General features: G+C 35.8%; 3 protein-coding genes across 4 annotated transcripts; 1 reads left to right on the plus strand and 2 right to left on the minus strand.

Moving 5' to 3' along the window:
• Nucleotides 1-7,804: 7,804 nt before the first annotated feature.
• LOC103432881 (uncharacterized) lies at nucleotides 7,805-10,720 on the minus strand. Of its 2 annotated transcripts, none has more exons than XM_008371090.4 (2): nucleotides 10,333-10,720; nucleotides 7,805-9,890 (listed from the first exon to the last, which is right to left on the minus strand). In XM_008371090.4, the coding sequence occupies exon 2, from the start codon at nucleotides 9,706-9,708 to the stop codon at nucleotides 8,041-8,043; it is 1,668 nt and encodes a 555-aa protein (XP_008369312.1). In that variant the 5' UTR covers nucleotides 9,709-9,890; nucleotides 10,333-10,720; the 3' UTR covers nucleotides 7,805-8,040. The 2 variants fall into 2 exon arrangements, with proteins under 2 accessions (XP_008369312.1, XP_008369313.1); XM_008371091.4 differs by having other exon boundaries at nucleotides 7,805-9,795; nucleotides 10,333-10,659.
• A 1,641-nt stretch (nucleotides 10,721-12,361) lies between these two features.
• LOC103432882 (alpha-soluble NSF attachment protein 2-like) lies at nucleotides 12,362-16,516 on the minus strand. Its single transcript, XM_070825309.1, has 9 exons — nucleotides 16,139-16,516; nucleotides 15,229-15,278; nucleotides 15,084-15,156; nucleotides 14,416-14,495; nucleotides 13,736-13,887; nucleotides 13,186-13,345; nucleotides 13,056-13,103; nucleotides 12,840-12,920; nucleotides 12,362-12,710 (listed from the first exon to the last, which is right to left on the minus strand). Exons 1-9 carry the CDS (start codon nucleotides 16,281-16,283, stop codon nucleotides 12,630-12,632), a joined length of 870 nt encoding a protein of 289 aa, XP_070681410.1. The 5' UTR covers nucleotides 16,284-16,516; the 3' UTR covers nucleotides 12,362-12,629.
• Nucleotides 16,517-21,520: 5,004 nt separating this feature from the next.
• LOC103432883 (amino acid transporter AVT6C) lies at nucleotides 21,521-24,393 on the plus strand. The gene is made up of 5 exons (XM_008371093.4): nucleotides 21,521-21,995; nucleotides 22,086-22,238; nucleotides 22,371-22,574; nucleotides 23,141-23,606; nucleotides 23,993-24,393. The coding sequence occupies exons 1-5, from the start codon at nucleotides 21,638-21,640 to the stop codon at nucleotides 24,117-24,119; spliced, it is 1,308 nt and encodes a 435-aa protein (XP_008369315.1). The 5' UTR covers nucleotides 21,521-21,637; the 3' UTR covers nucleotides 24,120-24,393.
• The last annotated feature ends 20 nt before the right edge of the window (nucleotides 24,394-24,413 follow it).

The following is a 24,413-nucleotide window of genomic DNA, read 5'->3' on the forward strand; positions in this document are numbered from 1 at the left end:
ATGAAGTTCTAGGGGGTGTAGATAAAAATAAGCCTAAAACTAATATTTGGACCCCAAATGAACTATAGTCACTCTTTCTAAGTTTATAGTGATTATAAACAAAAGTTGATACAAATGGAGATTTAGAATTCTTTATTGCGTTTTGGTTTTTCTGAAAAAATCTCATTTTCAGGTCATATTAGTACTTTTATATCAAATTTTGGTTATAATTATTATAAACTTAAAAGAGCAACTATAATTCTATATTTGATCCAAAGTTTGATTATTTTTTCCAAATTTTCCGTAAATTTTTTGTCTTCTACCTATTTAATTTAGTCTTTTTATTGTCCTAATGTCCAAAATTTAGTGTGGCTATAATATTCTGTAAGAATAAAATTTTTGAATTTATAATTGTGTGGTTTATACTATTGAGTACTCTAACTTTGATAAACTTGCTATTTTCAAAGTTAATATTTATTTTTTTAATAAATATATTTTACTACTTTAATTGACAATAAAGAGAGCCTTTGAATCTGCAACGCAGAACAATCCACTACTTGCAAACTTTAGTTGAACTTGAAATGTTATCTAATAGAAGGGTCGATAAAAGCAAATGTAAATTAAATTCAATGGTAAGGGTGGGAGTAAGATAATTTCTAAGAGTAGGTTAGTTTTAAGGTTCAGCACATGCTCAAAATTCTTTAATGTAACCAAAAAAACAAAAGGTCGGTAAAATAAAATGCTAATTAGATCCAGTGGTGAGGGTGGGTGATGGGTAAGAGTATGCGGGTGTTAGTTTTAATCTTTGAAACCTTTAAATGTAACAAAAAAAGCCAGTGAAACCACACAACGTTTAGGTCAATTGTCGGGGCAATTTACTTACACTTTTTGTTTTGGTAGTCGCAATTTACTTACACTTTTGCACTCGTATTTTTATTATAAATTGAAATAACTATAAATATCGGGCTTTTTATCTACAATAGTTCATGAAATTGACATAACTTCTCACATTAGTCTTTGAGATTTAAAATTGATAAAAACGGTTCCTGAGTTTGTCCATCGTCAATCATTTTGGTCATTCCATAAAAAATCTCTATTAAATAAAGATAAAACGACAAAATATTCTCAATTTTTGTCAAATCATTTTGACCCATTGTTTATTAAATTGTTTCTTATTTAACAAAGATTTTTCAAGGAATGATCAAAATGATTGATGACGGATAAACTCAAGAACCACTTCTATCGATTTCAAATCTCAGGAACCAAAGTGAAGAGATACCAATCTCAGAGACCATTTTGGTTAAAAGCCTAAATATTGCTTTGCCAAAAGAAATAGGTTGGTTGAAAGTAATTGGTAATCTAGTCCTTAATGATAGGTTGGTTGAAAGTAATTGGTAATCTAGTCCTTAATGATAGCAATCGTATCCCAATCACATTCCATTTTGCTTAATTTAAAACGTTGTTATAGGTTAACATCAATTTAACATGAAATTAGCAAAAGTTGGGGCGGGGGGTTGAAAATTGAAGCCGATCGATCTCAACTTTATGGTAAAGTTAGGGTGCGTGGGGGAGCAACTCGACCGACCCAAAGAATAACATAGGTTCCTTGAAAGCGAAGGGAACTAAAAGTTGAATCAAATTTTGGGTCCACAAAATGGCGCATGAGTTGCCAAATTGCGCACCAAATGTGAGGGAAGCTATTCGCTTTGGTACCGTTTGGTAAGTGGAACGGAACGGATGGGAGTGGGACGAAACGTTCCGTTCCACGCTTAGTATGCCTAAAATGGATGGAAGGCACTGTTTCACGGGACGAATTTTAGGTGAATTTTCGTTCCGCCTCACCCTCCTGGAACAACTCGTTCCACATCCGTAGAACACAAAATTATAACCTCTCAATCTCCTTCTTCTTTCTCCTTGTTTCCATCGGAGGGCATCTTTACTCCCTTTCCGTTCCGTCCCGTCCCATTCCGTTCCGTCCCATCTTGTCTGCATACCAAACGATACCTTTAGTCATATGCCTAGGAGGATAGCAATTTGCTTTTATTCAAACTTCAAACTTTCAAGCCAACTAATTCTTTATTTGTGTTCTTAGAAATTGATGTCACAAAACTGATTCGGGACATCGTATTTATGACCATATGGGATTGTTGCAGAATGTGAATGTTCAAAACGATCGGCTGTATAATGTTTATTGATCAAGTTCCACGAGTTTTCAGACATTGTAGAAAAAGAAAACCCCAATGTGTTTACGATCATACGGGATAGTTGCAAAATGTGAGTGTTGATGCACAAAATCAGTGAGGACTTTGGTACAACAGCAAGTGTTAAGTTTGTGACATTCGTTAGATTGCTCCGGTCACTAGTGTGGATAAGTATGTAAATGGATAGAGACAGGGAAGTAAACACAAGATGTACGTGGTTCACCCAGATTGGTTACGTCCACGGAGTAGAGGAGTTCTCATTAATTGTAAAGGGTTTACACAAGTACATAGGTTCAAGCCCTCATTTAGTGAGTACTAGCGAATGATTTAGTACAAATGACATTAGAAAATATTGTGGAAGAATGATCTCCTTTTATAGAAGAGAGTTTCTAGCTTTGTTCTGACATTGACATGTGTCGTGTTGTGATTGGCTTCTGATATTGACACGTGTCGCGCTATGATTGGCTTCTGATGTCGACACGTGTCGCGCTGTGATTGGCCTCCTGGTTGGAGGAAAACTCTTCTGGGTCCTTAACGGTATAACGTTGACCGGTGCTCGGCAGTTTCGAGATTGGTCAAGTATGGTACAAACAAGTGTTCAAACGATCATCTTTATAATGTTTAATGTTCAGGTTCCACGATTTTTATGACATTGTAGAAACCCCAAGGCGTTTATGACCATACCGGATAGTTGCAAAATGTTGAGTGTTGAAACGGTTGGCTGCATAATGTTTATTGATCAAGTTGTACAATTTTTCTGATATTGTTGAAAACTCAAGATGTTTATGAGCATACCAAACAGTTGCAGAATGTGAGGTTCAAACGATCAGTTGTATAATGTTTATTGATCAAGCACCACGATTATTCCGTCATTGTAGAAAACCCAAGGTGCTCCATTATCAATAGTTTTGAACTTGGTTGCCCATCCACTAATCAAAATTAGGTCCCCTTTTTGGTGTATGATGACAAATTGATTTGGCATTTTCCATTATGTCATTATATGCAGCAGAGTAGTAGTACAGTGCTAGACTGGATGTCACTCAGTCTAGACCTTCTTGTTCTGTCATTGACTCATTAGTGCTAGGGATTAAAATATATATATATATATATATATATATATATATTTACCTGTGTCAATCGTCTTATATTTTCTGAATGCCAGATAGTTTAATATTTGGTTTTATGAGAGAATCTCTCTTCGTTAAAACATAATCTCAAGTTTTAACTTTCTCACATGCTAACGGATCATTAGCCTGAAACACCTTCATTTGACTTGGCTTTTGGTGACGTGGATAAAGACTTTGTACTCTACGACTCTGGACGAACCATGCAACTCTGATGTCGCTCTGCAGCTATTCCAAGCCATATCACACACTATCACGTGTTTTTAACTTTTGTACAAGAGGATGCGTGAATGACTTGTAATACTGTCAAAGTAACATTCCAGTTGCATGTAAAATTGTAAATTCATCTCCATGGGTAGCATGGGATCCAAATCAGACAGCTAGAACAGCTCCAAGTTTTACCAAACGTGGAAATGGTTCATCACTCGTGGCTATCCAGTATACAATGTCCACACATTTCTAATCATGCGCTCTCTGAAAACAACAGGTTCACAGTAAGTAAGAAGTTGAAAGGTAAATAAAGGTGCCGATGATTCATAGTCATGTCACAGAGGATGCCAAAGAATGCCATCAGAGTGGGATGCCACTGCAGGTAAATGTTTTGGAAGACATGGGTGAAGTGACGAAGACCGGCACTAGCTGTGCTTTGAAGGAAGGAAAGTGGATTGTGACATTATTCTTGTCAGCTTCCGTGGAATAGCATCAAATTTGGTAGATTCTCAGAGAAGTGGACCAAAACTCTGTGGTTAATACAGAGATCTTAAATGCTCATTGGACTCATTCACTTGGCCATGGATGATGGAATTAGTAAACAGGGCTAGGTTTTGGTTTGGGGGTTTTCTTTATCTCAGAGCAGTTGAGGAACTACTATCTAAACATGTCCAATTTCCTCTTTTTCCTTTTAACAAAGAAATACACACACACACACACAAACACATTACTGAAAGGGGAGTCCTTAGCTTTCTGCTTGCGTAATGCTATTCACACATCTATTTTTATTTCTCATACACCTCTTTCAATTTCTGATTATCGGATCAAATGAATGGGGGAAAATCAATAGATAAAGATTAATAAGAGTGTGTAAGAGATAAAAAAGGAGTATGAATAGCACTACCCTTCTGTTTTACAAAAATATTATTCTCGTCACCAAGTGACTAACACTTATATTTGATATCACATGTGAAGAATAAGTGGATGTGTTTTTAATGTTTTAAACTCAACCATGATATCAAATCCAAAAGTCAGTGACCAAGAGAACGAGATCTCGTGTTTTAATACCCGAAAGGAACATGTGTTTCCAAACAAGTGAAAAACTAGTTGTTGGCCAAGCCACTCTCACATAGTGAGATCTTGTGCATTGAGAGTTGTACCTACATGAGTTCGAATGGTATCCAAATGCAATGGGCCTGCTCCTTTAGGAGAACATCTGACAATCAAGCTAATCATGTTGCCCTACTCAAGTTTTTCTATACAATTAGCTAAGCAATGTTTCTGAACAAAAAAAAATTGTTTAATTCCCCAAAACTATAGGATCAACTAAACAAAGTTCATGTTTGTGGAGGTACTAAAAATGGTGGGTGTGCTTTTGTTTGTTTAAGGCAAGCAAATAAACCTGATTAAAAAAATATTAAGCATTTCAGGCAAGAAAATGGAGTCCTCATCATATCCCAATAGTCTTAACCCTTCATGGTCACATTTGGCAGCTCCAACTCATCACCAAATATTAAATTCTACATCAAAAAATTATATAAAGTTCTCACAACAACTAGTCCATGTTGTCATCTAGTGCAATTTAAAAAGGGCACGCATTCTGCAGATAAGAGACTCACAAAACTGGAAAACGAGAGCCTGCACACAAGTGTATCGGAGTATCTGGGGGAGGGCTGATATGGAAACTTCATCCGAAAGCGATAAGATATCGAAAACAAGGACGTTACCAGAAAAGTCGAAAGCAAAAGCGAAATAAGAGTTCAAAACTGGGGGAATATAAGCACTTTTTTCAAACCAGCAACTGGAAAACTGAGGTAAAATAATTGAGTTACTACATTGCTTAGTACACTGAAACGAGTTGATTGGTCGAACAACGGTCCTATAGGACAACTATCTGAGGAACAAGGGAAATCGAACTCCCTTTATTTCCCATGCACTAGCCATAATATTGAGCACTGGTTTGATATTGAGGTGTTTTTATAAAAAAATGGGTACAAAAAAAGCTGAGCTTAAAAAGAGATTTGGTAAACACTTAAAAACAGCTTATTTTCACAGTTTTTTTTGTGAAAATAAGCTTATTCTCATAGCACAGCAAATTTTTTTATTTTTTTTTAAATACAACAATATCAAACCAGCCATGAATATAACAAAGTAGAATTGAGCGACAAAAAAAGGAGGAGTACATAACGAGAAAATGGAAGTGTGAAAACGCTAGGCGGGAAACAAACTTATCAGTCTCTTAACATAACATAAGCAAGCAAACCCCACAAATGACCCGGTGGACCGAGTCATGCGACATATTGACCTAGTACAAACTCCTCCTTCTCCATCCTCTCAAGCAAATGTGTCCAGGTGCATGTCACTACTTAATCAAAAGCATGTCCCTTTTGCTGCCATAGATATCAGAAATTAGAGATTCTGTACCCATCAAGGTCTTGTTTGGCATCTAGAATTGAATTGGAATAAATAACCCAATATCTCAACGGAGAAATGAAAAAATTGTATCCAACTTAAAAGTAGAAGAAGAATTACTCATCAAACAAACCTATCATTTCCAATCATTCACCTCTACCTTCGATATATCTTAAATTTTAAGAGACACCAAATGAGGCCTTAAAAGCAGAAATCTGGCAGACTGCTGGGCGGATCATCATGCAGGCTCACAAAGCTTGTATTCAATGGCAGAGCTAGAAATTTTTCACCGGGTGGGTTAGCTTAAAGATTTAGATTTTTATAAACAAACAAACAAACAAACAAACTTGATACTATATTTTTTACTGTATCAGCTGTCTTAAATTTTTTTTCACAAGGTGAGCCAAGAACTTTTGTTATTCAAACAAATTCAAACTTGTACATGTACAAGAAGTGATGAGAAAAAGATGGTTTGTAAACTGTATTATATAATTAAACCAAAAGAATTTGAATCAGTGACTAAATATATGGTGGACTACATTCGAAAATTAATAAAAATTACATGTAAAATTTTGATTCCTACCGAAAGCTACCTGTGCTACAGCCCAGAGTAGCCCTTAATGTGGCTCCGCCCGTGCTTGTATTTGCACCCACAAAACTGTTCTACTATACCCAAGGTATAAAATATCGATGATATCGGAAATATCGGTAATCCAAAAACACGGAAATTTCGATGAAAATATCAGGATATTATCGATATCAATAAAAATTGAATAAAAACCACGGAAATTGTAAGAAAAACTTGGAAATTTTTATTGAAACTTTGTAGGATATTTATTTAGTCAATTATCTATTAGTTTATCACCAAAAATTAGAAGGAAATGCATTGCATGATAGATATAACTTATTTAAGTTGATTATATAGCGAGCTGGCAAACATTGTGAGTGTAGAAAATATGTAGTAATTAATGAAAGAAGTTTAAACACACCATAATCATTTATATATAATGAATTAGTACAATATTTTACATTTTATACATTGCATGGTAAGATACATGAGTGACTTAGCAAGGTGTAAAATATCGATAAATCGGAAATATTGGTAGTCCAAAAACACGGAAATTTCGATGGAAATATCGGGATATTATGCATATTTTAGACCATGACTATACCTCTCACTCAAAGTCTTCAATCTTTACCGTTTTACCCTTTCTACACCCGCCTTTCCTTACTATTATCTCTTTTCAATTTTTTTTTTCTTTCTTCCAACATTGGGAAGAAATTTACCACTCGACTATATATCTCTTTTCAAACCTAAAGGAAAACAACTCACAGTAAGTCCAACAGCTACGAGTATTCCTCTCACTCCTGTTTGCGGTGAGCTTAGCATGTACTGATGAATCAGTACCATCTTCCCTCAGCACCTATATTTGCCTTCACTGCCAAACTTACTCAATTTGATCTATTAAATTGCACGATGGATCATTAGAGCAGAAGCTATTACTCGTTCACATATAAATGTTAACCAGTCTTAACCACTAAGATTACTTCTTGTAGTTACTAATTCATCTATTTCATTGCTAACCCAAGCCCCTAAAGGTGGAACCACCTGAAGTCAATACTTCAAGAGCTAAAAAGCAAGCATCAGTTATGGAAATGGAAAAGGAAGACGAGCTCTCAAGTCGATGAGGCTTGTACAAAACCATGTAAAAGTCATCAAAACATCTAAGCAACCCAACCATTTTCAGAAACTCGACGACAAACACAGCTAACTTGACAGGAGTTTGAATCAGATGTTTATATCTCCATAGAATCAAAAGAGAATTACTCATTCAAACATAGGCAACTTATGAGTTCTTAGTCACATAAAATAATAGAAACAGGGAAACGGGCAACTATATTACTCAGCAAAGAAATATTGCTCAGTAGAAATAATAGAGTAGATAATTTCTTTTTGCTGAATTCCTAAGTGCTATTAAACTATCAATGATCACAAGATAGCTAACGGTGAAAAAGAAACTGAAGAACGAAAACAAGGATGCATTTGAACACAGAAAGGAAACTTGTTTCAAAATTATACTACAGAAATTCATATACAAATCATAATGTTATCCTCATTTTTGGGGCTGTGTTTCTTCCCTTTGTATCATTGAAGGTGCAGGTGGGGTCATAGTTTCATCCTTACCTCTTACATGGGACTCTTCTTTCACTGGACTATGAAATCCCATTGAAAGTCTGCTTGGACTTGGAGAACCACCGACACCATTCTTGGTTGGGCTTGAGTAGTTCCCCAGAGGAGAATTCGGGCCACATCTGAACCCAACCAATCCATCTTCACGAGGCAAAGGTGAAATTGGTAAAGGGCTTCCACTTTCCGGTTGTTTTCTATAGAACTTTTCTTCCACAATGTCATAGGAATTCCCGGTCCTCACTTCCTGAGCAAGAGAGCACCAACAACAGCAAAGCCACAACGTGCAATCAGAGAGTGCTGGTTCACCAAAACAGAAGTTATAAGAAGGCAAATTGAATCTCTTTCTCATTTGGATCCTCCAAAAGCCACCATAGAGCAAGCCAAATAGACATAGAACAAGGCCAGTAACTCCAAGAGCCTCCCGAACAGTTTCATTGTCGATATTAACAGCAGCCAAGTTAAAAATCCAGAACGGAGCCATGCAAAACAGAATAAATGTCATAATATGAACATATACGTTGCCGAATCCAAGCCTCTCCATATTCCACCCGAATACACAAAAACTACAAAAGAGTGAAACATACGCTATAGAAATATCATCCCAAATGTCAAGTACTCCTCCGCTCCATTGTGGTCTACTCTCAACGACTCGTTGTTCAGTCCTAAATGCAAAAGAATATCTTCTCTCGAATGATTTTAACCTTAATCTTTCTGCTCCTTCACCAGTTCCGATCTGAACCTGTGCTTCCTCATCCACATCTGAATCATAATCCTTCCCAAGGGGGCTGACAATGTTGTATATACCAGCAAATGCAGGTGCACCAATAGCAAAAGATACACATACTGCAACTCCTATGGGTGGCCGTTCAACTCTTCTGTAACCCAGGTTTAAACCACAAAGTGCATACTGAGCAAAGCAATTCAGATGAAGCAGGGCAACAACAACCATCATGTGGGCCCATTCGTGTGGCTTATAAGTCCCATTTTTACAGTAAATCTTTCGAAGTCTGGAAATGTCTTCTGGTTTCCATCTACACAGAAGTACAAGGTGGTGGAACCGCTTCGGATGGTTGTACAAACACATCAGCGTAAAAAGTGCATTGAGAATTTGATTATTGACTTCGAACCATGTATCTCTCTGGGACTTCTTGGGTATTGCCTTGTTCAACATTCCAGTCATGACAAGAAATAAAATTGCACCCGAAATAGCAACACAGACAATCCATGCAAAAAGAGCCATGTTCATTGGATTTCTAATCCATACTCTGCCCATTTTCAGGAGTGAAACCCAATCAATTTTCTTAGAAAAAACCCCATTGATTCGTTCTTTGAAGCCATGACCGCTTGAAGCCACAGATCGTGACATTTCATCTCTCTCCTCAGCCAACCGCTTGAACCTGGCAGATGCAGAACCAAATTTGAGGAACCTAACTAGATTAGGAGCATCAGGAGGGAACCTTTTCGGAGACTTCTCATTGACTAAAAAAGTCTTTGGGGATGCTGAAACGTCAAAGGGGATTTGACCCTTCACTTCATTACCATTCGATTCTTCAATTTCCTCCTTGTGGTTTCCATTTTGAGTCGAAACCATTCTCAAATCAAATAACAATTTTCTTCCAATCGATGTCAGAGTTGTGACATCAATGTTGCAATGTGCACTCTTTCTTCAACATTTCCACTGAGATTAAAAGTTGAACACCAGGCAATTCATTGCATGTGATTTCTAGTATACACAACTAAAAGGCGTTCTCGGAAAGAAGCGAATCTAGGAATCTACAAGTAAAAAATCACACATTGAAACAGAAGACTTTCAATCCCAGGAAGCAACTTAAAAGAACCAAAACCACTAACCAAGACTGAAATTCCACATACAGAATTAAACCCAATTCATAAAAACACAAAATATGATCAAAACCTCATGACATTCAAATAACAAGAGGCTGCCACAGTAAACCCTCATTAGCTATTAGCTAAGCATCAATATATTAATCAATACCCATGATTTTGCAAGGAAAAATGAATCATCATACTTAAAAAATCCAGAAACTGATTAAAAAAAACCCCAAATTTTCATCAAAACAGTGATCACATGAACAATTCAACACATTTTCATTAAAAAGAATTAGTGACGCCCAGAAAACCAATCAAACCAACTTTACGCATTAAGAAATAAGAGCAGAAAATGTACAGTTAAAAGCCAGAGCTCAAGACATACCTAAAAATATGGCGGAGAAACCAGAAGAAGCCATGACTGTAACTTTTTAAAGGGTTTTTTTTTCTTTTCCCTGAAGACTGCTCCTTTTGTGAAGAATCAAAGACCCTCCATTGAAATTGAAATTGGGTTTGCTCAAGTTTCCAAAAACTACAAACTGCCAAAGATTTGACAAGTTACAATAGGGTCGAAATGGGGAAAGCGGATGGCGGAGGCCGACTCGGGGAGATAATCTGCCAAAGCGACGTCAGGTGCGTGACTGGGTAGCCAAAATCTGCGTGGTTTGATGAAATTTGAGAGGTTACGCTAAAGCTGAGAGCTTTGAAAAGCATTACTGCGGAGGCAAGTAGTGCAATTAAATTAATTAATTAATTAATTAAAAACAATGTTGTATTTGCTTTGTGTATTCGCCCCCACCTTCGGATGCGGACATATCACAATATTGTTGACCTATCAATTAGGAATATTGTTGGTTTTTTGTCAAAATGTTTTCTAATATGGGTACAACACCTCACTTCTTTGAGATTTAAAAGCAATAGAAGTTGTTTCTGAATTTGTCTACCGTCAATTATTTTTATAATTCCGTGAAAAATCTCAATTAAATTGAAGGTATTTTTGCCAAATCAAACCTCCTTCCACATGAACGGTTGATTTCCTCAATTTAACGGAGTTTTTTTTTATGAAATGATCAAAATAATAGATTTTCTGTCTCAAGGCCAAAATTAAGAAGTTATGACAATCTTAAAAACTATTTTGACTAAGAAACTGAATATTATTTTTTGGTAAAGGACAGATGTGGTCGATGATCCGTTTCCGAAACTTATGGGTGGAAGGGTGGAAATCATCCATCGCTGAAAATGACGTGAATTAGTTCAATTGTTTAGACTAATTCATATATTAAAAGGACAAGGATTGTCTGCCCTCCACTTCCGGTGCCATTTCCGTACCCTCTTGTTTTGTGTGGTCACGGTTAAGTTATGTTAACATCTTATATTATTTTTTTATAGATATAATAAGACAAAAATGAATAGTAATATAAAATGTTGACGTAACTTAACCGTAACCCATACAAACATGAGAGTACGGAAAGGGCACCGGAAGTGAATGGCAGACAATCCTTATCCATATTAAAATGGTTTAGAATTTCACTTTCTGTTAGGAAAAAATAAGAATAAGATTCTGTAGTCAAATCATATGCGAGGTAAAGCTCACGTGCAAGGGCAAATAGATAATAAGCTGCCGCAAGCAATGTATGCCCAATAGACGAGAAAGACTCATATGGACCATTAAAACGTGATCGTGACATCTAGACTAATGATACAATCTAAAACCCAACAGTAGCATGCCAACAGTATAGAGAATTATCCCTCCCATTGGAGTCTTGGACCCTCTAAATTAAGTATGAATGGAAAGGGTTGGATTCCTTTCTCTTAATTCATCAAGTTTGGCGATCTGAATCATTGAAATTTGATCCAAAGGCTACAAACATGTTGAATATACCGTTTGTGATGTGTACATGAGAATAAATCGGACGAAACTTGATCAGAAATCATAACTCAGATTTTCACTGCCATTGTTAACACTAACCACAATGCTAATGATAAATAGGAAATGACAGCCACACACCAATTTCTCTTTCTGCACCCTGTTTAATCATGTTTGTTGTTTTCGTTTGACTTCATTCAATCCAACGATCAAAAGTAGAGAATGATGTGTGTAAAGCGATTGGGGTATGACTATCAATTCTCATAAAACTTTGCAGCACATGAATGACATTGATATGCGATTCACACCACAAGATTGTAAAAAGATTCTCTCCTGCAACCAAAATAGTATGAGGGTAGTCAACCCTCCAATTATTACTTGTCGCATATTCAAAAAACGCACTATTGACAAGAGTATCTCTCCAGGTTTTGGGTTCTTCTGCAATCACACATTTTGTGATCGAACTATGAGCATGCAAGAAATTAGTAATAATCTAATGAAGTTAAACCAACCAACGCTCATGAACTGGACAGGTTGACACAAGGGCTGAAGTTAAAGATAAGGGCAGAATAGAACCCCATACATTTTAGAAGCAAAGCCAATTCATACAGTGGTTTGAATATACATACAGTCCCACGGACTCACAAAGATCGATTAAAGTCGAAAACGCACGGATTAAATCCCAAATCAACTACAATTCAGATCCAACAAATTCTCAATGAAGTGTAAGAGGAAGACGTACGCACAATAAATGAAACACAATCTTCACAAACAAATGGACAAACGATACAAACTTCATTTCATTATTTTTCACCTTAGGTAAGATCGTCCTCCTCAAGTTCCTTGGACTTCAGCTTTTCCTTCACTCTCAGCAGTAAGGTTGTCTTCCATGCATCCTACACGGCAAATTCAACACCGAACATCAAAATATCGAATTTGAAGAGATATACAGATGGGAAAGAAAACACAAATGAAATAGGTATTTATTGAACTTGGATGCATAACATCGAATGAAAGAGACGTACCAGTGGGGTCATACTATCAAATTCCTTGACCACGTCAGTGAACTTCGCAATGTCTTCCTCATCAACTGCAGCGGCAATATCCTGCATAAAACACAATCACGACTTTCTCAAAATTACTATCTTGTTAAGTGCTGTTTTCATTTTTTTTAATCAATTAGACATGAAACAACTAAACATCATTAAACTGAAAATACTTCCAAAATAATAGTAACGCACCGCTAAGAACCTGTACTCCCTTGTTCCTGAAAAAGTAGGATCTAAATCCTGCAAAAGTACAAAAAATATGTAATTTTCCAACTGATAAGGTATACAATACCAAAATCCTAAACAAGAGCCAAACTCAGACCTGATATCGCTCTAATGCATTGGTGATTGCAACGACATCTCCTTTGCAAAGTTGGCATATTCCAGCATTAAGAAGATGCCCCTTAACTCCATACTTAAGCAAGTTGTTGTTGAGTGAGTGCCGTGCAATTTCTTCATAAATTTCAATAGACTTGGGGTACCTGCAGAAGATAACATATTTGTTGGTTATTTACCAGCATTTGCATCAATGAGAAGCTATAAAGAGGTCTTCTAGATAAGCAAAAAAAACGGTTCAAGCTTTCTTCTATTACCTTCTCCATGATTTGGAGTAGGTTATTGCTTTGTATGAGTATGAGAACCGAGTTTGAACAAAAGAGTGATTACTCGTTATAAACTAGAAGGTTCTAATAAAAAATAAAATAAAAAGTAAAGTCATAAAAGCAAAGAATGTACACAAGATGTTATCAAAAGTATGAGTATCCATATTAAACTAGACAAGGTTTTAATAAAATAAAAAATCCCAACTAATGCTGGAAAATGGCAAGAATACACAAAATGTTTTTGCTATTAAATGGTGGGGAAAGACTTACTGTTCAATCTGAGCAGCAAACTGAGCAACTTTCTGCTTGCACTGGTTGGCTGATGTTGTTACTTCTTCGTTTTGGAAGAAATCAGCTGCCCTTTCAAAGAACTCAATAGCCTTCTCAATATTTTGTTCAGATTCATATAGTTCGGCAATTTCCTGCATGGAAAATATGTATCCCATGTCAAACATTGACTCCTATGGTTTCCATAGCATCATATACTACCGACGCATTCAGCAAGAAAAGCATCAATGCCAAGAGTACAAAAGATGAACACTTGAATGAATTATTGTCATCACCCCTTCCTTCTCCCTCTATATGGGGTTAGACATGAATTCTCATCTTCCATTATTTACTATTACATATTCTATCTCCTATCAGATTAATGATCTGTTTGTAACTGATCCCAAGTTGGTCTTTGACAGCTTCTTTGATCTTCTAACTTCTATTTTAACTAATCCTCTTTGGTCAGGGGAGAACTTACAAATATACAATGAACAATGTACATGTCTATACTGTTTCTCTTATCTGCATGTTATTACAAACAATTGTAGAACGGCAAAGGGAACTGCATATTGAGAACTTATAAATGGGACACCAAATTATAGCACACAATTGCAAGAAGAGATTTAAAATATCATCTTGAAACAAAAGATTGATTCTTATATAGATGTGGAAAACAATACCTTATAGTATCTTGCAGCCATATTAAGCCTTCCAATATCACATAACATATTTACCGCCTGCTCTAAGCAAGAAATGGCCTCTGCAGAAGACCAGAATTAAGTTAAAAATTACAATTAAGATTATTCTAATCCGAAACGAACACAACAGAACAAGAAGGATATAACTGGGGATCAAATGCAAGTAGAATGGTTTTAGACCATACCAAGACCAAAAAAAAAAAAAATAATAATAATTTAAATTTCATGCCACAAAAGTACTACTACCATATTACAATAAGATAAACCAAGGTAAAAGTACTAACACTACCACCCGTTGTACCCAGGTTGCCTAGTTTGATCTAAACTGATTCGAAGGCCATGAACCAGCTAAGAACACTGAGGTTCTTTTTGCCTAACAAAGATATTTCTACCAAAAGATCTGCTACTTATGGTACACTACTATAACAAATTCTGTATTGCTAACGTAAAAACTTGACTTTATGTGATGTATCAAGAAAGATTCCAGACTGAAGCTTTGTGTATGTGATCCATCTCTTCTGCAGAACTGAAAGATGAAGCAAACAGTTTGGCTCATTCGCTTCATTTCCCAGTTGATTATTTCGCCTTCCAGGACTTTGTGGGCAGTGAGGAAGCATAAACGTAAGATGCAACAAAATACATATACATACCATTAACATTTGTTTTCTTGTAGCAATGTGCAGCATCAACATAAGCTGTGGCGGCTTCATGTTTGCTTTCACTCTATAATGGAAAAGCACTGCTATCAGGTTTTGTTAAAAACATTAAAATAGGCTAAACATCAAAACCACTAACCTTCAAATGACAGTTTGCCAACTTGACATATGTTGCTCCAGCTTTGTCCCCTGAAACGCCATTTTCTAAAGATTAGAAGCAATTGAAGTGATCATTGACAAGACCTAGTTTCAAGCAAGTCATAAATATTAAATACTGTAAATTTTGTATCTCAAATAGCCACCATAGGAACAAAACGATATGGGATTTGTCGGTGCGAGAGAACGAGGCATCAGTTCCATTCTATTGATATTACACCAAATACATGCGAACCGTACAGTTTTCCATGCCCATCAATTGGAAGGATCCATACCCCATTTCATCCTTTTCATAAAATTGCAGAAAGAAATCTGATACTAAGTTAGAATTAGTTGTAAATTGAACACCATATTGCAGATTTATATCTATCTTCTCTTACTTAGGAAAAGTTTGGAATTTGGTTGCAGCTACCAAAATTCAAAATATTTAAACATTATTTCCAAAACAAAATCCATCACGGCTTACATCAATAAGCCTATTCATCTGAGCGCCATTCCATTCATTGTTCATATCATTCAATCCAAGACCTCCAATTCAAACAAATTTCAATCCTTTACAACAAAAGGAGATCAAGCAAACCCCAAAATTCAATATTTAACAGATTTTTTCACCAGGTCGAAGAATTCGAAAATTGTAAAAAAAAAAAAAAAAAAAATCCACATTCATCGATCAAGGCCATTGATTGTGATCAAAACCCAGGATTGGATCAATGCAATCGACCATAATACCAAAAACATCAAAACCCTCAATAAGAGATCCCCCAATTCTTATTTTCTTCTGCAATTTTCCCTCCAATCAAATTTTCTCGGGAAACAAACACACCAATAAAGCCAATGACAAAGAAATCATACGATCGGAAGGCAATCAAAGACGCAGAAAGAGGAAAACTCACAGGATTTGGCGAGCTTGTAGGCATTGGCAGATTTGTCGTAGAGTTCGGCGGCGTCTTCATGTTTGGAACCGAAAAATCCCCAGCTGCTCAATTTCTTCTCTGCTTTCCTCTCGAAATCCTCCGCCTTAGCAATCTGATCGCCCATTGTTTTTCAAGTTTTTTTCCTGAGTTTTTCTGAGCTCTGGAGATGGAGGCTTAGGGGAAAAGGTAAAACAGAAGTCGCGGTGGGAAATAATCTTCGTCAAAATAGTTCCCCAAGGTTTCTTTCAGGGACGGAAGGCGAGAGTTTGGTCATAAAATGCTATTATCTATTTGTACAATCATTTCTTAACGAAGAAGTATATGTATTGACGAGCGTTATTTTGTTAGAAAGACGATATAGATAATGATACAATTCGATTGTAAGCATAGCACTATTCTATTTTTTAAATAATTAAAAATGCTATAGTAAAAATGTTTTATAACTAAGTTTTGGTAAAATATAAGTGAACCTGAAAAAACATTTAAAATGTTTAAGGATAATTTATGTACTTTTTACATGAAATATTTGTGCTTTTAAAATCAAAAAACTTTTTTGTTAAAAACTTTCAATTATTTTAAATGAACTTTCTAAACCAGTCCTACAAACATTTTTGTGTTTGAAATAACTTAGTCAATCAAATATTTTTGTTATGTAATTAGCCATATGACATGGAAAAATTTAGCTCAATTGCTTAAAAAAATAAAATAAATTTGAATCATGTTGATTAAAACACATAATATTCTAATATACTTTAGCATATTCTTATTACAAAAATTCCTAAAAAGTGAAAAATAAAATATTTAAAAATATTATTAACCATGGCCCGAATATGAATAATGGAGGCCCAAACTCAAATAGTTTTCTTACTGGGTAGATTATTTGAGCTCGTCAACTACTTAGAGATCCATAAATATAGTAATACAACACCCCAGAATTATGCTCATCTTCTTTCTGCAAGAACTAAGAAATGAGATTACGCTCATAATTCCCATTAATTCTGGATTAAAATTGTATAGCAAAAAATAATCCTAAAAATTATGGATCTGACACATGGATTATTTTTCAAAAAAGATAAGATTGCCCCTTATTAAATGAGCAGAAAGCATTCTCATTCACCACACGTAGCTGAGATAGAGCAGGCAGAGAATCATGATTGCTGAAGGCACCCTTGCCCGTAGCAAAAATAAAAAGTATTTATGATAGAATAATTCCTTATTTCTATTCTATCATAAATACATTCATAATCAGAGAAAATTTCTTCAAGTAATCCTAATTCCATTAATTTAGACTATTTACCTAATTACTCCAAAATATTTATTTATACAAATATTTTGAAATATTCCCACTAAAATGCCACCCTAAAGCTGGCCACTCATAAACCTTAGAGGGCTGGCCCTTGTCCCTCTTCTCTTCATCTCCAAAATTCATGACTCACAAACTCTCAAATATATTCTTTTTAGAATTTTAACTTTGGCATTAGAGATTTTTGGCCCCCATTCATCGTGGGCGGCATTTCATAGGTTCGAGTCGTGAAAACAACATTTTGCAAATAAAAGGTAAGGGTGTGTACAATAGCAATTTTCTCCAACTCTCACAAAACGCATAACTTTGTTGGCTTAGGATCGTCCTTTATCTTTGGTCATGAAAATCTACAATTTGATACATCAATGTGCAAAGAATGTTCATACTCATAGTTCTTATTGTCCCTCATGTACATATTTAACCAACTCAATTCATGAAGAAAAACTTTGTTATGATGAAATATCCCGCTTTCTCTCCACCTCACATAATGAGTGATATACATTACATGTAAGAATTTTCAGAGTTTACGACTCCTTTTGGGATTTGTTTGAGACTATATAAAAGAACATGCTGATAAGCAGGAGAAAGTTTTTAGTGCTTTGGGAATATGGTTTAGTACATTCATTGTCATAATATAAGTAATTAAATGCTCAAAAAAATAATTCAGCTACTTGTATTATGATACTTAATGTACTGATCCGTGCTCTAGACACACTAAAAAATCTTTCGTAAAGAGAGTCAGGGGATACATTTTTGTATATTATCTTACAAAATTAATTGTCATATTTTTGTGTTTTCCACATTTGCGAGCTTTATCTATTTTTCCCTTTGAATATGACATCTCATCCACCTATACATTTATCCGAAAGAAAACAGAAAGAAAGCAAATACATCGAGAAAAGCATGCTCTTGAAGCATCCACGCTCATATGCCCAAAACGCACATGCTTGTTAGGCATTATTGATAGCCCACTTTTGGTGACGTCGGCGCTTCCATCCACTTGGTCGGATAAATTTTAAATTCGACTCACGAAGATACGATGGCTATATATATTTATAGCTAGTGAGTTGGATATTAATTTAATTTGTCAATAATTAAAAAAAGAGATCAATCAATGACTTCGATATTGCAGTTCATTTTTTCGAGGATTGAATAAATTCACAGAGGTATTTTAGCATTCCATGCTCACCATCGTGTGATTCACCAAAATCAGGAAATAAACTTAGGACGTGCCATGTAAAATACGAGCCTGAAATTCGTCGACAACCACTAAATCACCCCGTGATGGTTGGCATTTGACAAGTTTCAAGACTCCTGCCTATGTAGAAACTCTACTTATATAATCCAAACAAGTCATTGTTACCAAAGAAAAAAAAGAGAGAGTAAATGTAAGATTAACTAGTTTAACAATACGTTAATTTTGAGATCCGACTCTAAAGCAGTGCATGTTGCGTTACATCTCGATCACCACTTTAAGATCGAGATGTCGCATAAAAGTAGACCCGGAATGATGCCAATTAATCATGAACAATCTATGTTCAAATGGCATCCACATATTTCAGAAAATTATAGAAAGTGAAGTGTCCCCGTTTTGTGCAGCTACACCTCGCTTTCCTTTTGTTCGTGGCATCTCGTATGCTATCCGATTTGCAAGACTTTTTTTTTTTGGCAACCGATTGTTTTCTACAATATTCGGATAATAAAGAGTTATTACGTCAATGTGGTAACACAGCCAGACAGTAAAAGTAATTTATTTTTATAATAACATGTGAATTGATTATCAGATATTATATATCAAGTGCGAACTCATTCCATATTATTGAACATAAATCTCACATTTATGAGAAAATGGACCTTACATGTGCTTCTAAATAGGTGGGTTGCTTCATATATTGCCAATTAGTTGTATAGTAGAACCTCAACTTTTTTTATGGTATCAAAGCTAGTTGTTCCACGTGTGAAGTTCAATGGCTACTCATACTCCTCGTCACCCAACTTGTGCTTATAAGAAATTGGGTTACTTCTCATATTGCCAATTGGTTTTATGGAGGAATGTCAAATTTCTTCACATATATATAGAGTAAATTGTACAAATGGTCCCTCAACTTTAATCAAATTGGAGCAATGGTCCCTCAACTAAAAATCCATTACCATTGGTCCCTCAACTTATCAAAATGTGTAGCTATAGTCCTTTTCATCAATTTTGTCAAAATTTTGTCAAAATAAGTTATGTTGGAATGACCATTTATATAATTAGGGTCCCTCAACTCATCAAAGTGTATAATTATGGTTCTTTTCGTCAACTATGTCAAAAAATTTGTCAAAACGAGTTATATTATAAGGACCATTGCTACAATTAGATTAAAGTTAAAGGACCATTTCTCCACTTGAATTAAAGTTCAGGGACCAATGGTAATGGATTTTTAGTTGAGGGACCATAGCTGCACGTTTTGATAAGTTGAGGGACCAAAGGTAATGGATTTTTAGTTGAGGGACCATTGCTCCAATTGAGTTAAAGTTAAGGGACCATAGCTACAATTTACTCCATATATATAATACAAAGCAAATATATTATGGATTATTCTTAGCTATGCTCTATGAAACTTGATTTTAATCTCACTTTGCTCTCTGTAACTTAAAAGCTGCCACTTTGCTCCCTAAAACTCAAAGTTCGCTCTAATTTCTATTTGGAACTCAATCTTGATCTCATTTTGCACCCTGAAACATGAGAATCTTTCTATAAAACTCAAAATTTGCTTTATATTGTCTTAGATCTGTTAATTTCTTATGTGAGTTTGATTTGGGTGCATCGGGCTAATCAACTATTTTTTATTTTTTTTCATCTCTTCAAATTTTTTAATTTAAATATTTTCTAATTATTGAATGTTAACGAATAATGGAGCTTTATTATCAAATTTATTGCACACGTGACATTTTCTTATTGAGTATTAGATTTCATATATGTTTGAAGATGCGACCTATAAATTTTAGAAAAAAGAAAGAGTCTATAAGTTAAAATGAAATAAAGTTTGAATTAGTAGCAAAATAAAATCGAAATAGCTAAAATTAAGACATTAATTAATTATACAACTTAACTATTTTCTACTTCTGTTGTTTCTTTTCTAGAATTTAGAAGAAGGGGGCGATAATTAAATGTTTGGTCCAAATTTTTAACAACGAAAAAACGCGTATTCAAATTGATAAAGTTTCATCTACAGGCATTTCTTCCTCGACAATAACAAACAGAAAAAATTGATTTGACTTGGTATAATTGTTCTGTCACATCTAAGTTTTTGACATGATTAACAAGCAAATTATAAAGGAGTATGGTTCTCTTTATTCTTGTTACCATTCATTTTCATCTCATCCTCTTACATTCTTCTTTTTATTTTATTATCTATATAAAAAATTCAAAACAAATTATAAGCGTGACGTAATTGCAACCGTTTGAATAGAAAGATGAAAGAGGAGAGAGATTAAAAGGACAGAGAATCATACTCTAATTATAGAAGATCAAAGCATCACATTTGTTGAATTTTAAATCAAAATTTCCCCTAGTAAGGCAAAAAATATGAGCAAAATGGCCATTATATTTCTTCTTTGGCAAATTAATTAAAAGAAAATTTAAACCTAATTGATTGGTTTAAAAATTTGCCAGATGGGACTCCTCCACTAATCCGTTTATTTAAAAATCCCCCAAATATTTTCACTAAAAAATCCCCAAAAATTAAGCTGTCACCAAACTAACTTAAATTACAATTCAACCCTTCGTTAAGCATCCACAGAAAAAGATAATATTATTCACATACTTAATTTTACTTCTTACACATCCTCTCAATTTTCGGTCATCATACCAAATGAATTGAAAAAATTTAATAATAAACAAATAATAAAAAATATATGAAATAAAAAAATAAATGTCTGAATAATACTATTCCACAAATAATCACACTCCATGCACATTAACGACGTTTGAAAAATATTAAAAAGACTTTCTCGAAAGAAGAACTCCCTGCCAAATTAAACCGCCCCTACCCCAGATGCGGTCATCACATATTCATCCACCACCCTACCCCACATGCAGTCATCACACATCAAAAGCTTTTCATGTACAAAAAGACAACATACCGCAGAACACACTCTCTCTCTAGCAAGAAAACCGAGCAGCCATCGGAATGTCGCCGGCAGCCGAAGCCCACGTGCCGCTGCTGCAGGACAGAAAGCCGGTGAGGCGGGGGTCTGTTTCAGGGGCGGTGTTCAACGTGTCCACGAGCATAATTGGCGCCGGAATCATGTCCATACCGGCCACTCTCAAGGTGCTTGGTGTGATACCGGCTTTTGTGCTTATTGTGATCATTGCTTTGCTGGCTGACGTCTCGGTGGAGTTCCTGATGAGGTTCACGCATTCCGGCGAGTCCACGACGTATTCCGGCGTCATGAGGGAGTCCTTTGGGCAGGCGGGATCGGTTGCCACACAGATATGTGTCATGATTACTAATCTTGGGTGCTTAATTATGTACCAGATTATAATTGGTAAGCTCCAATTAAAAATTCATATTACTCACATACGTCGTCGAGCTTGGTACAAAATTAGAAGGATGATTATTTTCTTTTGTTTTTCAGGGGATGTTCTATCTGGAAATGGGGCTGCCGGAGTAGGGCATTCCGGTGTTCTGCAAGAGTGGTTTGGAGTCCATTGGTGGAACTCACGTGAAATTGCCCTCCTATTCACGCTTATTTTCATCTTCCTGCCACTGGTTTTGTTAAGGCGAGTAGGTTAGTAAATTCACAAAAGTAAACCAACCCTTTTGTGCTAAATTTAAAACTTTTACTGCGTGAAATGATAAATCTCTATACTTTTTAGGGTTTTTTTGGCTAATTTTTTAATATTTAATTGGTGTTTTGCAGAGTCTCTGAGGTTCAGTTCAGCCATATCAATTCTTCTTGCTGTGGTTTTTGTTGGCATAAGTTCTGCCATGGCGATCTATGCAATCTTTGAAGGGAAAGTCAACACCCCAAGATTGTTACCAAGCTTGGGCAAACAAACCTCCTTCTTTGACCTTTTCACTGCTGTTCCAGTCATTGTTACAGCCTTCACTTTTCACTTCAACGGTAAGAAATGCACATTTTTAGGAATCGAACAGTTTACGATGTAGAACATATGGCGTAATGGATCAAAGAGAGTTTAGAGTCCAAACAATGTCAGCTTGAATCGGGATACGAAGCCAGGAATTTTCACATAAGTAGGCTATAATTTTTCTTTTTTCCGTTTAAAGAACTGTTGTGTGGTGCAACGGAAAGGTTGCTCCTTTGGGACTGAAAGGTCGCAGATTCGAGTTGTGGAAATAGTCTCTTTGTAAAGTAAGGGTAAGGCTACGTACAATAGAAGTTCCCCCACGACCCTCGCAAAGGAGCAACCTTGTGGTGAAATGGACTAATTTTATATCGGATTTAGGGTATGCTAGTTTCCGCTAAATAGGGTTAACTTCCTAAGAACTATCACTAGTAACCTAATTTTCTAAACACATTTGTGCCCGAGTTTAAGGGTGGCTCCGCCCTTGTATGAGCTTACGCATGTCAAGCTGCTCTTCAATCCATTCTACCATCTGTTCTACATCAATTTACTATTGTCATCTCAAACTTTGTAACCATTGCCTACTCTGATTGACTTCATGCAGTTCACCCAATTGGCTTCGAGCTTGGTAAGCCGTCTGATATGATATCAGCGGTCAGGATTTCACTGGTGCTCTGTGCAGCCATCTACTTCTCCATTGGACTGTTTGGGTACCTTTTGTTTGGGGATGCAATCGTGGCTGACATACTTGTGAATTTTGACAGAAGCTCAGATTCAGCAATGGGGGCAGTGCTGAATGATGCGGTTAGATTAAGCTATGCCCTCCATCTGATGTTGGTTTTTCCTCTCTTGAACTTTTCTCTGAGGGTAAATTTGGATGAACTGCTTTTCCCTCAAAAGCCGCTTTTGGCCGCAGATAGTAGGAGATTTGTGCTCCTCACTCTTGGCCTGCTGGTTTTCTCTTACCTGGCTGCGATTGCCTTCCCAAACATTTGGTACATTTTTCAGTTTTTGGGATCAACTTCTGCTGTCTGCCTTGCCTTCATTTTCCCTGGTGCGATTGTTCTACGGTACTCTCTCTATGCTTTTCATTTTATTAAACAATTGTCGTTTATGAAATTTAAACTCAGGCCTTGTGTAGGACTCCTAGAAGAACTAAAAGCACTTACCAAATCTTTTTTGGCTATGATTGATTGAAAAACTTGAAAAGTGTTGATGGGTCATTGAACAAGAATCAACTACTTTTACAGGAAGCATGTGAAATTTTAATAAAAATTTTCAACGTGTTTATGACAAAAGCGCTTATGAGCATAAGTGATTTTTGTAGTAGTATAATCGGCCCTCAGTCCCCAACAAGTTCAGATTAGGCGCCGTCAGACCAACTAGTGATATGTACTATCTTCATGTTCAAAAGAATGCTGAACTTGACATTCTTTTCTATTTGTGCAAATTGCAGGGATGTACATGGCATATCTACAGGAAAGGACAGGATCATGGCAACTGTGATGGTAGTCCTGGCAGTTGTAACAAGTGCAGTTGCCATTTCCACCAATGTATATAACTTTTTTGGGAACAAGTCCTAGTTGATTTTCCTTTTTCCTATTTTCCCCATTGTTGTTATACTTGGAATTAACGAAAGACTTGCCACAAAACCAAACGCAGTGGCGTTATAAAATTCATACAGCCTACCCACTTAGTGGGATAAGGCTTTGTTGTTGCAGCGATGTAGTTGAGCTGGCTTGTATTTTTGTGTATTATTCGTAGTGTTGCTTCTATAGAGTTCAAAGACATTCTCTATGTTTGTACCAAAAATGGATACAATTATTCTGGTAAAATTATTTACCAACTTTTGAAGAATCCGCCAAATCCCGGCATTT

The sequence above is a fragment of the Malus domestica genome, chromosome 07 (assembly GCF_042453785.1).
Source record: "Malus domestica chromosome 07, GDT2T_hap1".
In the NCBI taxonomy this organism is placed as follows: Eukaryota; Viridiplantae; Streptophyta; class Magnoliopsida; order Rosales; family Rosaceae; genus Malus; species Malus domestica.